This window comes from Penicillium maclennaniae, assembly GCF_028827695.1.
Source record: "Penicillium maclennaniae strain IBT 15551 chromosome Unknown utg000005l:1.0-2652337.0:1.0-2654196.0, whole genome shotgun sequence".
Classification (NCBI taxonomy): Eukaryota; Fungi; Ascomycota; class Eurotiomycetes; order Eurotiales; family Aspergillaceae; genus Penicillium; species Penicillium maclennaniae.
The window spans coordinates 242,513-257,490 of record NW_026623217.1 but is presented as its reverse complement, the minus strand read 5'-3'; the positions used below and the strand labels follow the sequence as shown (position 1 = coordinate 257,490).

At 52.1% G+C, this 14,978-nt stretch overlaps 7 protein-coding genes across 7 annotated transcripts; 3 read left to right on the top strand and 4 right to left on the bottom strand.

Annotated features, from left to right (window-relative positions):
• Positions 1-349: 349 nt before the first annotated feature.
• N7477_005331 (pepsin-like aspartic protease) lies at positions 350-2,119 on the bottom strand (the record flags this gene model as incomplete). Its single annotated transcript, XM_056966994.1, has 3 exons — positions 350-1,359; positions 1,454-1,775; positions 1,943-2,119. The coding sequence occupies 3 exons, from the start codon at positions 2,117-2,119 to the stop codon at positions 350-352; spliced, it is 1,509 nt and encodes a 502-aa protein (XP_056821748.1).
• Positions 2,120-3,524: 1,405 nt separating this feature from the next.
• On the top strand, positions 3,525-3,791 carry N7477_005330 (pyridoxamine 5'-phosphate oxidase; the record flags this gene model as incomplete). Its single annotated transcript, XM_056966993.1, has 1 exon — positions 3,525-3,791. The coding sequence occupies one exon, from the start codon at positions 3,525-3,527 to the stop codon at positions 3,789-3,791; it is 267 nt and encodes an 88-aa protein (XP_056821747.1).
• A 524-nt stretch (positions 3,792-4,315) lies between these two features.
• On the bottom strand, positions 4,316-5,357 carry N7477_005329 (cytochrome b5 reductase family protein; the record flags this gene model as incomplete). The annotated part of the gene is made up of 3 exons (XM_056966992.1): positions 4,316-4,465; positions 4,522-5,145; positions 5,190-5,357. The coding sequence occupies 3 exons, from the start codon at positions 5,355-5,357 to the stop codon at positions 4,316-4,318; spliced, it is 942 nt and encodes a 313-aa protein (XP_056821746.1).
• Positions 5,358-5,916: 559 nt separating this feature from the next.
• On the top strand, positions 5,917-6,327 carry N7477_005328 (GIG1 family protein; the record flags this gene model as incomplete). Its single annotated transcript, XM_056966991.1, has 1 exon — positions 5,917-6,327. One exon carries the CDS (start codon positions 5,917-5,919, stop codon positions 6,325-6,327), a length of 411 nt encoding a protein of 136 aa, XP_056821745.1.
• A 199-nt stretch (positions 6,328-6,526) lies between these two features.
• Positions 6,527-10,303, bottom strand: N7477_005327 (chromosome segregation protein SMC; the record flags this gene model as incomplete). Its single annotated transcript, XM_056966990.1, has 4 exons — positions 6,527-6,819; positions 6,880-9,988; positions 10,038-10,197; positions 10,266-10,303. 4 exons carry the CDS (start codon positions 10,301-10,303, stop codon positions 6,527-6,529), a joined length of 3,600 nt encoding a protein of 1,199 aa, XP_056821744.1.
• Positions 10,304-10,585: 282 nt separating this feature from the next.
• N7477_005326 (serine/threonine-protein kinase RIO1) lies at positions 10,586-12,301 on the top strand (the record flags this gene model as incomplete). Its single annotated transcript, XM_056966989.1, has 1 exon — positions 10,586-12,301. One exon carries the CDS (start codon positions 10,586-10,588, stop codon positions 12,299-12,301), a length of 1,716 nt encoding a protein of 571 aa, XP_056821743.1.
• Positions 12,302-12,804: 503 nt separating this feature from the next.
• Positions 12,805-14,448, bottom strand: N7477_005325 (autophagy-related protein 17; the record flags this gene model as incomplete). Its single annotated transcript, XM_056966988.1, has 1 exon — positions 12,805-14,448. The coding sequence occupies one exon, from the start codon at positions 14,446-14,448 to the stop codon at positions 12,805-12,807; it is 1,644 nt and encodes a 547-aa protein (XP_056821742.1).
• Positions 14,449-14,978: the final 530 nt, after the last annotated feature.

Here is a 14,978-nt window from a genome sequence, read left to right as displayed (position 1 = left end):
CCTCGGAAACTTTTACCTCGATACCCAAGCTCGAGGAGGTATATGGTACATGCGATCCGGATGCCTGGAAGTCCAAATCACGATCAATTGCGTCGGAGTAGCAATAGAATGGTGCCCACTTATAGTACCATACTGTGCTCGAGCTCAACAATTGTTCATCTTATTCGCTAGCTCAGATCGTATCTTTTGATATTTCATTTGAGATATAGACGGACGAGAATCTCGAATACGAAGAATTGAAAGAGTTTCAAGTCCAGCTCCCAGGCTCATTAGATTTAAAATGTAGATATGAAAGATTGATACATATTAATGGCACAATGTCTATAGTCACTTGATACTGTTAAGTCGCCTACAACGCCAGCAACAAGCCAGCACCCAAGAGACCAGGCAAAAGATGGTTCGGATTGCTGGTGGGTAACGCTGCCAGTCCCTTAGAGGAGGTGCTAGAGGCGCCCCCACTGTTGGCTGTCCCGGTCGCAGTACTGGCCGTTCCAGTCCCAGTACCAGTGCCAGTGATGTAGACAGTGGTTCCACCCGATTCAGATCCCAGAGAGCCCAAGGCCGCGGCAGTCGCTTCGGCTCCATTGCCCGTCGCCGAAGTGACCGCGGAGGGCATCAGCGTCGCGCCTGGCACCGCAGCTGTTCCGGTACCGATCTCAAGAATTTCATCGTCACCCCCGTCATAATTGGTATTGGCAAGCGAGATCTCGTTATTGGCGAGATCGTAGACGACGTAGGCGCCACGCAAGAATGCGTCACCCATCAGATTCACTCCGGGCTCGCTGTAGGATAGTCCGAAGATACAGTCGCCTTCAGGGAACCCGGGCTCGGTGTAATGGTCAAACACCAGTTCACTGATGGGAATCGTGATCGTGGCGCCCGAGAAGCTGAATGTCACATTGTAATCGGCCGTGGACATGTCGCAGGGGATATAAGCGGCACCGGCGGTCGAGGAGTAACCTGCGCCGACATCCTTGTAGATGGGGTCCACGAGCTCTTTGGGCAGCACGATGAAAGAGCTTCCGTTATCCAAGCTGACGGACAAGGGAAGACCCGTTGCATAACTCTTGGTGCCCTTGGTGCTCTTGATCGAGATATCTGTCAAGGCGATAGCCAGAGAATAGTACCTGCCATATAACGGCAAAACAGGCACGGTTTGCAGCTCGCCCTGATATCTCGCTTTGTTGACACCTCCGAAGAGAATGTTTCCAGTCTCATCAAATTTATTCAACCACAGGCTATAGGCGGCCGACTTGATCGCACCACTGTTGACCAGCGCTTCCGGGAGGTTGGCGTATTCCTTGTCGAGATTGGCGGCGGCGTAAGTACTAATCGCATATCCGATTCCAAGAATACCATCTGTACACGAAATCCGAGATACTCACCATTAGCCATATGTCGCTTTGTCTTTCTTCTTTGCTTATTGAGCTCAAGCGATCACAGAATCACATACGGGGATTTGCACTTTCTTCGGCCAGCGAGAACTCCATATTCTTCACCGTGGCGTCACCAATCGTCAGCGTGTCGGTGGCGTAGGGACCTACAGCCAAATTACCCGCGGCATAGGTGGCATTCATTTCATAATCGAGCATTTTGAAGGTGGAGGAGTCTTTCAAATTAAACAAGCCGGTCGACGAGCAGGGATCATTATCCGCCGCACAGTAGGTGGAATTTGGGACGTTCACCCAGATATCACTGCTGCCGATATCCAGACTGAGGGAGAGGTTCTGAGCCGGCGTGCCGAGGGTGATGTTCACCATGTAGTAGAGATTATTCTATCTGGCAATTCAGCATAATGTTCATCATTCACGTCAGATTGCGACTCTTTCTCTATCTCTCTTCTATCTCTCACTCTCACTTTCTTTTCTTCTTCTTCGTCTTCTTCTTCTTTTGGACCACAAGCCGGGATGTTTGAGATGGACTCGGAAAGTTTGACTCATACCACATTGTATAGTGAAGTGCTAGCGACTGAAGAACTACGTTTCTGCAACGCTTGGGACCGTTGACGGGTGATCGGGAGTCCGAACACTGCGGGATCGTCCCGTTTGTGCAGCGTGATGGCATTGACGCATGGTAGCGCCGCCAAAATAGCGAGCGACACGATGGAATTCGACCGCATGACGGGTATAAATCGAACTGGGACGCGCTGCGAAAGGAAAGGATGCAGGACGCAAGTTCTCCGAAACTCCTCACCGATTAAATGAGGCGGGAACCGAGGAAAAAGGGTAGACTGGCAGCCTTTGTACCTTGTTTCACTGTGCCCACTTCTCGCTATTATCTTTTTACTAACGATTCCGCTCAGGCACCGTTCCGTAGCTTTCAGGTTGAATGGCTTTGGAGAACCACTAGGGACCAAGCACCGTTCTCCACTTTTGCCGATGCAACCCCCGGGCCGGACGAGGTGTGCTGAGAGCCACTTATCGTGCGCTCTAAGTGCTAGGGTTTGCGAACTGACTCGCCTTTTCCGCGCTAAGCTCGGGGGTTCAACGGAGGTTGGGCCCGAATGTGGCTTAGTGTGATCCATAGGGCCGGACGCTCCCGCTAAAAACAGATTCAGGAACAGATCGGAAATTAACCCAGCAAACACCTACCGAGAAACGATAAGCACCAATACCAAGATGACCGATTCCGCGGGAGCTCCGGTTAAATTGATGTTACAGCATTTATCGGCCTCAGCCTAAGGTAGCCGAATGTCTTTGTAGACCTCGTAGGCACTCGTCGTCAGGGCAATGCATCAATTCACAAGATGCTATGCTCGAAATGTTGGTGAGACAACCGGCATTGAATCGGCGAACTTCATGGAAATCAATGTACAATCCGAACTCGGATGGGTGCTTCACAAGAGTCATAAGGCTTGCTTGAGTCACAGAATACTCCAAGGTTAATAAAATAATCACAAGCCCAAATTGATCTTTTCGATGTAGAAGAAAGATTCGTGAGCTTCATTATTTTCTGCTGTTCGTATCCACAATTATCCGGGACTTGAAGGTATTGTCTAAAGTCGCAGACTTGATTTGTACACGCCGAGCATAAGGCATCTCTTTCATTATCCAGCATTTCACTTCTCACTGGTTAAAATGGCTACCATCGACGATCCCTTCAGGACTGAGCTACGCAATACCAAAGTGCTCGAGGGACCATTCACAGACCCTAACTTTGACGCATTCCCGAAACACCCCACGAGGCGGTCGCCGCGGGGGTCAGAGAGCCTCACGCCATGACCCTTTCCACGGTGGATGATCAAGGATGCCCGGACGCCCGCGTTCTCATTTGAAGAATGTCGATTCTCGAGGGTGGCATTTCGCAGTGAAAGCCGACAGTCCCAAAGGAAAACAATTGGCAGAGAATGGACATGCCGCATTGACCTTCGACTGGCCGCAGCTTGCCCGATAAAATTCGGGTCAAAGGGAGAGCCATTGCACTTCCAGACGCTGAATGCGCTCCTTGACTTCCAAGCTCGGCCTCTTGAGTCAAGGGTCGCCGCGGTCGCCTCGCATCAGAGTGACATTCTTCATGACCGCGAGATGCTAACACGAAAGCTTGCTGAAACCGAGTTGATCATGTCGAAGGATCCTCTGACGGGTGTGAAGAAGTGGCGGGTGTACGCTGTTGCGGCGCATGCGGTCGAATTCTGGCAAGGAGAGGCCAGTCGCCTTCACAAACGGCTGCAGTATGTGCACGATGATAAGGAGGGCAAATGGGAGAAGCAATTTCCTTTGGCCCTGAAGAAAGTGGCGCTCTTTAATCAGCCAGTTGTCTCTGTACATGCGACAGACGAGACCAATTGTTGAAGTCTAGGGAAACTCATTCACAAGAACACTTGGCTTAAACCTCTTGAAGGTGATGCTGGACTTGTACCAATGCCAAGAACATGCTATTTATCCAATTACCCATAGCAGTACACAGCATTGTCTGCATTGAATTGGCTCTTTTTCTCCTCGTCTATCTCTAATATTACGGAATAAGCTGGCTCTCCGGATCAGCCTGGGAGGATGCTTCGGTATGTAACATTTCCAAGGTCTCATTCTGTTTATATTTATGGACGAAAGATGATATGAGGATCATCGACCCCCACAGGACACCAGAAGAATGATGAAGTGGAAGTCAAAGATGGACAGGTCTAATCAGGATATATATCAAAAGAAAAAATTTTTAGACAATCGTTCACACATTCCAAATAGCCCGGGCTCTCGACGCCTGTGCCCAGGGTCCAAGTCTAATCCAGAAATTGGCACATGTACACCTCCACACATCTCCAAAAGCACATGGCTTGCTCGAGTCGCATAGCGCGCTCGAACTTAACATTTTATACTGCTTAGAAGCAGAAGACCTGGTCCTCCAGCTTGCTGACAGGGCGGGCCTTGGCAAAGCCAAGAGACTCAGTAGCCTTCTTCATAGCGCTGACCATGGGAGGGGGACCGCAGAGGAGGATTTTGACGTCAGATGCCGGGGCAGGGAGACGCTCCTGTCGTCAAGTTAGCCGGAATACATGCGGAGAAAACTCAATTGCTATGACGTTACCTTGATCATGTCGGGGGTGACAAAGCCAACGCCGCCAGTCCAGCCCTCGGGCGGGTTGTTCAGGACGTAGTACACACGGAAGTCGCTGTCTTCCTTGGCCAGCTTCTCCAGCTTCTCCTGGAGGAGAATGTCCTCGGGGTTGACGTTGGCGAAGATCAGGTCGACCTTGGTGGTATCATTGCCGCCGTTGCGAGGACGGTTACGGATGATGGCCTCGATAATCTGGAGCATGGGGGTGATTCCGGTGCCGCCGGCGATCATACCGATGTGGCGGCACATGTTCGGGGTGTAGACCATGGCGCCCTTGGGTCCGCGCACCTTCATGGTCTGGCCAACCTTGAGCTCGGTCAGGTACTTGGAGATGTTACCCTGGGGATAGGCCTTGACTAGGAGATCGAAGTAGCCAGCCTCATGGTCAGAAGAGATGGGGGTGTAGGAGCGAATGACCTCCTTCGGCTGGCCGGCGATGGTGGCAGCGAGGGAGATGTGCTGGCCGATGGGCAGACCCAAGATATCGGTGGGACGGGGTAGGGCAAAGCGGTAGATGCAGACATTGTGAGAGATCTCGTTCTTCTCCTTGAGGACGAATTCCTGGAACTCGGTGGGTTTCAGGACCTTGCGCGGCTCTGAAGATGGGGGTCAGGCGAATCATGCGATCAGGGGTATACAGAGAAGTTTGACATACTGCTGTTGCTGAAGAAAGCAAAGCCAGTGATGACGCTGGCGACGGCAATGGCATAAGCGAGGAATTCAGGCTTCACGGCGTACACGGTTGCGACCAGTAGGACCGAGGGCACGAGGGCCGGGACGAGGGTGGAGAGAGAACTGACAGGCATTAGCGATTGTGAAATGAATGTGCGCAGCTATACAGTTGCATATGTGTGTGTATAGCAGTGCAGCTTCACAGGGATAGCTGAGTTACCTCATGTTGGCTGAAGAGAGAAGAGAGCCCTGGAGAGGAAGAAATTCAGCCGGGGGGTTCGAAGTAAATCGACTTCCGCTCAACGGAATTTCGCACCCGTTTGGGTTTTCCCCACCTTGTTTACTCAACGGCATCTTTGTACTTGACTTTCCATGCTTGACTCGACTGCATTTGTTTCTTCTTTCTAGACCTAATATACACCCATTATACACAATGGGGACGGTAGAATCACAAACGCCCTTCAACCTCACTGCGCTGGATCGCCAGCTGCTTGCAATGACCGATGAAGAATTCGAGGCCCACGACTGGGAAAATTTGCGGGACATCATCGGTGAGAAGCATGTCTCCCCATCTCCAATCTTCCCCTCACACCCGCAGCCCGGAATGATCTAGCCGCTCTGAAGCGGAAACCCTCCGATCTACGCCGATACCTCGCCTGGTCCGCGGATACTAAGGCCCAGTATGGTTCCATTATGAATTACATCTGCCAGCGTCGTCTGCAGTGGTCCATAAGTGGACCCGTCCCTGAGAACCCGCGTCCATTTGCCGATCCCGAGGACTACAAAATTCTCCGCAATGACTGGCCTTACGGGCTGAGTTCCGGCATTGAGCATCTGGTGGTGTGGCTCCGGACTCCGATACCGGTTAAGTCGGAAGAGGGCCATTTGACGGAGGAGTCGCGCGCGCTTATTGAAGAATTTGTGACGGAGAAATTCGTCGCTCGCTTGGCCGAGGATGCGCGCTTTGCCACCCCCGAGTCTCATGTGCTTTGGTTCAAGAATCCCCGCAGTTTGCAGAGCGTGCAAGCCCTGGAGCATCTTCATGTGCTCGTGAAAGATGTTCCCGAGGAAATTCTCCTGGAGTGGACGGGTGAGAGCAGGTAGATGGGTATCTTAGACTAGAACTACATTAGAGATGCAGTGGCCGTGTCAACTTCTTTTTCTCAAAGTGGGAAGAAAGACTGAGGGAAAAAAAAAAAATAAGAACATAAACTGGTAGACTATGAAGGTAAATAATCAACAATCAGGTATCACGAACGCCAGTCCACCGCAGCCAGCGCAAATATACAAGGACTCGGTCTGATCAAGTCTTCTGCTCCTCCACAAACTTCAGCGCCTCCTCGCGTGAGACTACGTCGATCGTACTAGCCTTCTGCCGGAAACTGACACCGTAGCACTTCTCCGCCACGTGCAACATCTCCGGTCGGAAGGTGGTGCAAATAAACTGCCCATTAGTCGAGTCCGAGATGGATTGCAGCATCTGCGCCACCGCGGTACGGTACTGGGCGTCCAGATTGGCGTCGATCTCGTCGAAGAGGTAAAAAGGTGCCGGATCACAGGCTTGGATGGCGAAGACGAGGGCCAGAGCGCAAAGGCCTGTATGAGAGGTTAGTCTGTAGATCGTATGAAGGGGATTTGGGGGGAAAAAGGGATTACTCTTCTGTCCACCACTCAGCTGCTGGATGCGCTGCTGCTCGTCGTGCTTACTGTTGAAGCTGACGCTGATCCCGACGCCGACGTAGTTTTCCACACTCTGCCGAGCCTCCTCATCGTCCGAGTCAACGTCATCTTGTGGCCGTGCGGTACGGTCGGTCTTTCGTTGAATGATCAGCCGACCGCGACCGGCCGGTACGAGTTTCTCGAAAACGTTGGCGAATTCGCGAGAGACCTGTTTGAAGGTTCGCTCGATCGCCTCGTCCTTGCGCTGATCCAGAACAGAGATCAGATCGTCAATGGATTTCTGAGATGCGTCGAGCTCCTCGCGACGCGTGGTAAGGGTCTCACGCTGCTTGGTGAAGCTGTTGTACTGCTCAAACGCCTTCTTGTTGACGTGGGAGTACTTCTTCAGAGCCTCGTTGGTCTTATGCAACTTCTTCACGACTGTGTTGGAGTCCGTGTTTTTGTACTTGGTGAATGCCTCATCGGGAAGCACACCAAGGTCGCGGATGTTAGAAGCACATTCGGCAGCCTGCTTGGTTAGTGCAGCCTTCTTCTGCATGCTCTTCTCCATACGGCGTTGGTGTTTCTCAATAGATCGAGCCAGGTCCTCCATCTCCCGGCGAGTCTCCGCGTTGCGCTGTTGCAGGTCATTGACCCGAATGCTAGCTTTCTCGATGGATTCGTCAAGCTCACTGAGACGTCCATTGAGCTTCTCAAGCACCTTACTGAGACGCTTCTGCTCACGCTGAGTCTCCTTCAGATTGCCCTGAACCTCTTCTTCGGCCATGTCGAGATCCCGGTTCATGAGCTGATCGAGGCGAGGGTTCAAATTCTCGCGAAGTTCGACCTCAAGCACCGACTTGCGAGCCTCGAGTTCGCTACGCTTGGTCGAGACCTCCTGGTATTGTCCACGGACTTCCCTAACTGTGCCGCTGAGTGATTCCAGCGTGGCCTCCTCCTCGCTCGTGAGAGCCTTCTGGAATGGAGACAACATCTCAGCCTGGAAGGCATTGACCTGATCATTCAGGGCGGCGAGGTTAGATTCGACGTTGCGGAGAGCCCGTCGCTTGGCCTCCAAGGTGTCATTTTTGTTCTGCAAAATATCGCGCTTGCTTCTCAATTCTTGCCTTAGAGGCCCGCTGCTGTTCTGCATCTGCTGCCGTTGTTGTTCGAGCTTCTGCAACTCACCGAGAGCCCGCGTGATGACCTGATCAAGCTTCTCCAGCTCTTTACGAATCTCTGAGCCGCGGCTTTTCTTAGTCTCAAACTCGTCTCTCCACTTTGCAACATTCTTGACGGCATCGAGGCGCGAAGCACGGGAGTCGTGGAAACCACCAGTCAAGGCGCCGCGCTTGTCGGATCGATCACCTTCGGGGGTGATCGCATTGACGCCGTGGCTGCGGGCATACTGTGAGGCAACCTGCAAGTTGGGGCAAATGATGGTCTTTCCGAAGACGTGTTGGAATGCCTTCTCGTAGACCGGGTCATACTGCAGCTTCTCAATCATGGGGATGGTGTCACTAGCGCGGGGCATGTTGAACGGCTTGGATCGAAGACGATTCAATGGCATGAAAGTAACTCGGCCAGCCTTCTCTTTTTGCAATATCTCCAAGACAGTAGTGGCAGTTTCGTCTGTGTCGACAACGTAGTGGAACAGACTTTGTCCAGCGGTGACTTCCACGGCGGTCCGGTACCTTTCATTTACCTCAAAAAGCTCGGCCAAAGTACCGTACACACCCTCAAGGTTGTGTTGACGCTTGATCCTTCGCACGGCAGCGATGCCGCGGCTGGTGTTGTTGTCCATCATATGAGAGAGACTGCGTTCCGCACGTTCCAGCTCCGAGGAAGCACTGTTAAGCACTGAATCGAGCTTAGCCTCCTCTCTCCAGAGTTCCTTTCTCTGATCCATCAAACGATCTCTCTCATCCTTGGCGCTTTGTACCTGCTGGTCCATGTCCTGCATATTATCACCGCGACCTTCAATCTGCTGGCGCAACCGAACAGTCTCCGGCTCAAGCTGACCTATCTCGGTTGCAAGATCCTTGATGTCTTGCTGTGTCTGATTAACAACATTTTGGACATTACCAATGGATCGATTGCTTTCGCGGATTTCCATCTGCAGCCACTTGTCACGCTCGGACTTATTCTTGAATCGCGAATTGCGGCCTTGTTTAGCATACAAGCGTTGACGCGATGTCTCCGCCTCAGTGAGGCTGCTTTTGAGAGCGTCTTCTTCGTCTTTGTATTGATTGAACGTCGGCAAGATGCCACTAAGTTCTGATTCACGCTCATCAATAGCTTGCTTCACAGAGTCAAGATCACTATCGTGGCGGGACTTGAGCGCTTGAGCAGCAACCTGGTTATCGGAGAGGGATTTGACCTGGAGTTCGATCTGAGCCAAAGATTTGGAGGCTTCGCGGCGCTCATCCTCTATTTGAGACTTGTCAACTTTGAGAAAATCGATCTGTTGATGGCATTCCGCGATTTGCGCATCAATCTGGGCCATGGCTTTTTCGCCTTCGATGAACTGGTCACGGTTGTTGTCTGCGTCCTCGACGCCATTCTGTCGCGCTTCCTCCAGGCTATCGAGCACGTTGGAAATCTCTTGCTGTTCGCGAGAATAAATGGTGTACTCGAGGCACCGGCGTTCCTTGTCCTTGTCCTGATAGTTCCGAAGCTCGTCCTTTTCCTCCTCGAGCTCGGCCAAACGCTCATTGATGTAGTCTAATAGTTCATCAATCTTCGCACGCTTGCTGTTGGTCTCATGCATGATCTTGAGGGACTCCGCGCGGCGCGCTTCGTAGACTTGTGTACCGGCGACCTCTTTTAGTAGTGTCAAACGCTCAGAATCTTTCATATTGGTCAACGCTGTGACTCGACCCTGGGGGACAATGTAGTAAGGGTTCGATCGGGAGAAGCCAGCAGACTCAAGGAGGTTCATCACATCGTTCTTCGTGGCATTTTTGCGGTCGAGAGTGTATTCGTCTTTTTTGATACCGATGGTACGGCGGAGGACAAGTTCGGGCTTGCCCGTGGGGAATCGGTCGTCCGAGTTGTCGAAGATGATCTCAACATAGGCCGACATCACGGCAGAGCCTGATCCTTCCTGGGCGACGTTAGTCATGAGAATACATCCAGTTTTCAATATATCATACGTGAAGCAAGGCTTGGCGCTCTTCTCGACCCAAGTGGGTGTAGGCATCGCTGAGAACGAAACGAATGGCGGCGAAAAAGTTACTCTTACCCGAACCATTGCGCCCGACGATGACATTGTGTTTTGGAGAGAAAGGCTCAATGACTGTCTGGTCCTTGTAGCTGTATTTTAGACAGTCCAGTGTGTCAATTCCTCGGAGCTGAATCACAGATGGCGGAGTGCGGCGTACCTCTTAAAGCCCTGGATGATAATCTGCTTCACATACATCTTGAAAAGACACGCGCGACGCGAGGATCACGGAGAACAACGCATTCGGCGGCCAGCGCGAAGGATTCAAGAATTTGATTAGGGAAGCCCTGACTGTTGAATTCTCTCGGCAAAAAGCAGCTGTGAATGGGGTCGCGACAAGGAGGACTACGCGAAATCAGCGCGTCTCGTTCCTGGCGGGGGTCATGACTAATCACAACCGTAGCCAGGCGGGTCCACAGTAAAAAAAAGTGCCCGCGGTCCTCGTTTTTGATTTTTTTTACATCAGCGATAGCGACAAATATGAGTACGTCTGAAGCCCCTGTCCAGGCCTCAGGCCTGGCTGACGGTATCATCCCGTCCCATACTTACGTGCCAAATGAGGGATACGTCAACCATGAGGGCACAGACTCCGCTGCGGCGGGGCAAGAATCCACCGAACAGTACGATGAGGACGAGGAAGACGAATACTACGACGATATCTTCGAGGAGGAGCTCGACACTGAGGACTTCCAGTCTTCTGATCCCTCTGATCTTACCAAGGCGTACAATCGCCAGCGCAAATTGAACGACGCCGCCGCCGATACGAACGTCCCCAGATGGCAATACCCTAAGACCAACACCCAGAAGCCTACAGTCAACACATACGCTTCCGTCGACGATCAAGTCAAGTCTTTGACTCGTCATGCCGCGAAGATTAAGCTGGACGACCAGCAGTCTGGTTTCTCGGGCACCGGTGGAAACCGTGGAGGAGATCGTGCGGATCGTGCGACATCAGAGCAGGTGTTGGACCCTCGCACCCGTATGATCTTGCTTCAGATGATCAACCGGGGCGTCGTCTCCGAGATCCACGGCTGTCTGTCCACTGGAAAGGAAGCAAATGTTTACCACGCCATGTCTATTCCGGACGAGGACGACGCTAGCCCAATACACCGCGCCATTAAGGTCTACAAGACCAGCATCTTGGTTTTCAAGGATCGTGACAAGTACGTCACTGGCGAGTTCCGTTTCCGCCAGGGATACAATAAGAGCAACAACCGCGCAATGGTCAAGGTCTGGGCCGAAAAGGAAATGCGAAACCTGCGACGAATTTACGCCGCCGGTATTCCCTCTCCCGAGCCCATTCAGCTCCGTCTGCACGTTCTCGTCATGGGTTTCCTCGGCAGCTCGAAGGGCATTCCCGCTCCACGTCTGAAGGACGCCACGATCATCGCCGATGATCTCGAGGCCCGCTGGCGCGAGCTCTACTTCGAATTGATGGGTTACATGCGTGTACTTTACCAGGTCTGCCGCCTGGTTCACGCCGATCTGAGCGAGTATAACATCCTGTACCACAAGAAGCGTCTCTACGTCATTGATGTCAGTCAAAGTGTTGAGCACGATCATCCTCGCAGTTTGGAGTTCCTGCGTATGGATATCAAGAACGTTAGCGACTTCTTCCGCCGGCAAGGTGTTGATATCTTGTCTGAGCGCACTGTGTACCAATTCATTGTGTCTCCTCAAGGTCCCACTGACATCACCGCCGGAAACGAGGAGATGTTCGAAGCAATTGAGAAGCTCTACACTGCTCGCGAGGAGTCCGGAGCCACTGAGGAGACTGAGGAGCTTGACACCGCTGTCTTCCGTCAGCAATACATTCCTCAGACCCTGGAGCAGGTATACGATGTTGAGCGTGATGCTGAGAAGATCCGCGACGGTTCCGGAGCCGATCTGATCTACGGAGACTTGCTTGCAACTGGCAAGGCCAAATCCACAGCTATTGGTACCGAGGACGTCGATGACGAAACCGATGCCAGCGGTGGAGTGTCAGTCTCTGGCTCTGATGCCGGTGGCAGCGACGAAGAGGAAATTGATCCATTCGCTCCTAAGCCCCCTCGAGGCAAGCGTTTCCAAGACAAGGATTCTAAGCACGAGCACAAGGCCAAGGTCAAGGAAGAAAAGCGAGAGCAGCGCGCCAATAAGATGCCTAAGCATCTAAAGAGAAAGCTTATTTCATCTTCATCGAAGAAGAAGAAATAGACTGAGCGGTTGCTTTCGACATTCTTCGCATGGTTATGGGCTCTACGATATCTTCTCGAACGTTTCTGCCATGATTTGATGATAAAATGCATATAGGGATGGAGCATTGGATATATGATACCTGGGTTAGACCAAAAAAATTCAGTCATACACAATTACGCCATTACAGTAGGGAATTTTAGAAAGTAAGTAGCTTGAATTAAACCCCAAAGGATCCGAAATGTTACCCATCAGCGCTCTCTTTGGAAGTCATGCCAATCCACGACACGACAGAGTCGCAGACGGTGCTTACATCGCCCACAAGGTGGAGAGTATGCATCCGACAGATGGAAGGTCGTACCAATTAGCTTTCATCACTTGGGCGCTATATATAATAGATCACTCTGCGCCAATCGGTATGCAGCGTTTCAAAAAAAAGTTCGTAGCATGGAAACAACACTCATGGAACGTCCACGCCTGCGTTTAAGATTCACATCGAGCAGAACGCAGTCGATGTACAGCGATTAGGCGAAATGACCCCCGCGCGCTTTCAATCGCTCATAAGCCTGCTCAATCATATCTTTGGGTAATTCTGGAATAACTTCGCCCTTGGCGTTATCTTCCGCTGCACCCGCCTGGGGCTCAGTGCTTAGGCTAATTCCAGTCTGCTCAGGATCCTGCCCCTCAGCAAGTGCTGGAAGCTGACCTCCCGAAACACGAAGAAATTCGACCTGCATGGGCGCTCGGCCGATACCAGGCCAAATATCGGATGGGAGGAAGTCGCCTTGCTCGACACGGAAAGCTTCGCGGGCTGCAACATCCTCGTCCCAGAGCTGAGTCAATTTGCGTTTGGTGTCGTGGAGGACTTTCTCGACACGAGCACGAACATGGGCTCGCCGGGCCACTTCGAGGATGAGGCTGTCGTAGGCATTTAGGAAGCCTTCGTATAGGGAGTGAAGATCGGACAACTCGGTAAGACCGGAATTTATACGTTCGTTCTCTTCGTTCCAGACCTGCGTGAAGTTGTGTGCATGAGAGATGTACCGCGGCAGCCGTGTTGACGCGAGATTGGATAGATGGCGGTGGATGTCGAGTGTGGCATGCGAGACCGAGAGTAGGGCGTCGCGCTGCACATTAATTTGTTCATATATGGATTCCATTTCGCTAATGCGATCTTGGATTTCCATAACCACGTCTTCGGCTTCAAGGGCATCCTTCATCAACACGTTCACCATTTCCTGGTATTCCTGATCTGACATGGGATCCAAGGGCGCATTGAGGTTCGCATTAATCTCTTCGCCGATATTGGGCATCCCCTCACCACTAGCTTGGACTTCAGTAGGCATGTCACCCGTAATAGAACGAGCCGCCGCGCCTCCGCCCTCGGTGTGCTTCACTGCAGTAACACATAAATCGAAATGGCGGACAAGGGATTCCAGGAGGCTGGCCATTTCCTGCGCATGTGTCTCGAGTGACTGCAACATGCCCGGCAACTCTGACAATGCAAGCAGACCCGAGTCCGACACAGAAGCCGACGAAGATGAAGATGCTGATGCGCGAGAAGAGGCTATTTTGGTAGCTGAGCGGTAGTTTCGGAGAGCTTGCTTGATTGAGGTGAGCTCATCGTCAAATTCCCTGTTAGAGGTGTCTAGATCTCCGCGCGCAGTATTGGTGCGGTCGATGGAGTTTTTCATCGCCCCGTGCAGCTCCTCCACCCCGCGTTCGTCCACAAAGTCGTGCAGACTCCTCGATGCTTCATCCTTGGGGCGAAACGATGCATCGACGATCGTCTCCCGCAGAAGGTCGAGGGTACTTCGCAACCTGGCGTCGGCGGCATCTAAGCTCCCCAAAGCTTGCTCGAATTCGTGTCGACCACGGAATGAGATCTCTTCCACCTCGGCACGAACATTATACAGCAATCTAAGCTGGGTATTCAGTCCACGGCGCAGGAAGTTCGTACGGGAGGAGACGACGACGCTTTCTTCGAGAGCAGAGCGGGAGGCAGTGACGATCTCGTTGGCGCGCCAGACATGGTTGATGGAGGAGAGGGAGCGTTTGGCGGCTAGTAAGTGGGAGATGAGAGTTTCCAACTGAGGCATTGACTTATGCTCGACTAATCTGTCACCACGCTCCGAGATAGATGATGACGATGATTGAGAAGACGCCATATTGGAGGGATATCTGAGGGTCGTCGGGGTAAATTAAATACCGATACGGAAAGATGCTTGATGCGGTGTGTTGTGTCTGAAACGGACTACGGTACGCGAAAGGACCTAGTAGATGACTGGGAAGATCCTAAGAAAGAGAGCGTTCAGTGCCGGCTAGGTAGACTATGGGATCAGAGTGTCGAGTCCCAAATACGCCCAAGACACCTTGTCAGGAGCTCGAGTGTGGAGGCTCGACCAGCAAAAGCTGTGTGGTAGGCCGGCCTAGAGCCAGGCACTAGCTGCAAGATGTGTCATTTTGGAACAAACGTACCTTAACGTCCGGGACAAGCGCACGTATGCGATGGTGTAATCCCCAGGTTCCGGCACGATGGACTCACCCACATAGTCAAGACGATGTGCGAAAAAGTGGAGACCTATCAGATCCTACAGTATAGCGTATCAGGAAAAGTCGGTCTCAGGCCGGAGGGAAAAGGGAGCCCGGTAGGATCTCCGATCACATCATTGATGTGCTTAAAAGCGGAGATGGCGCA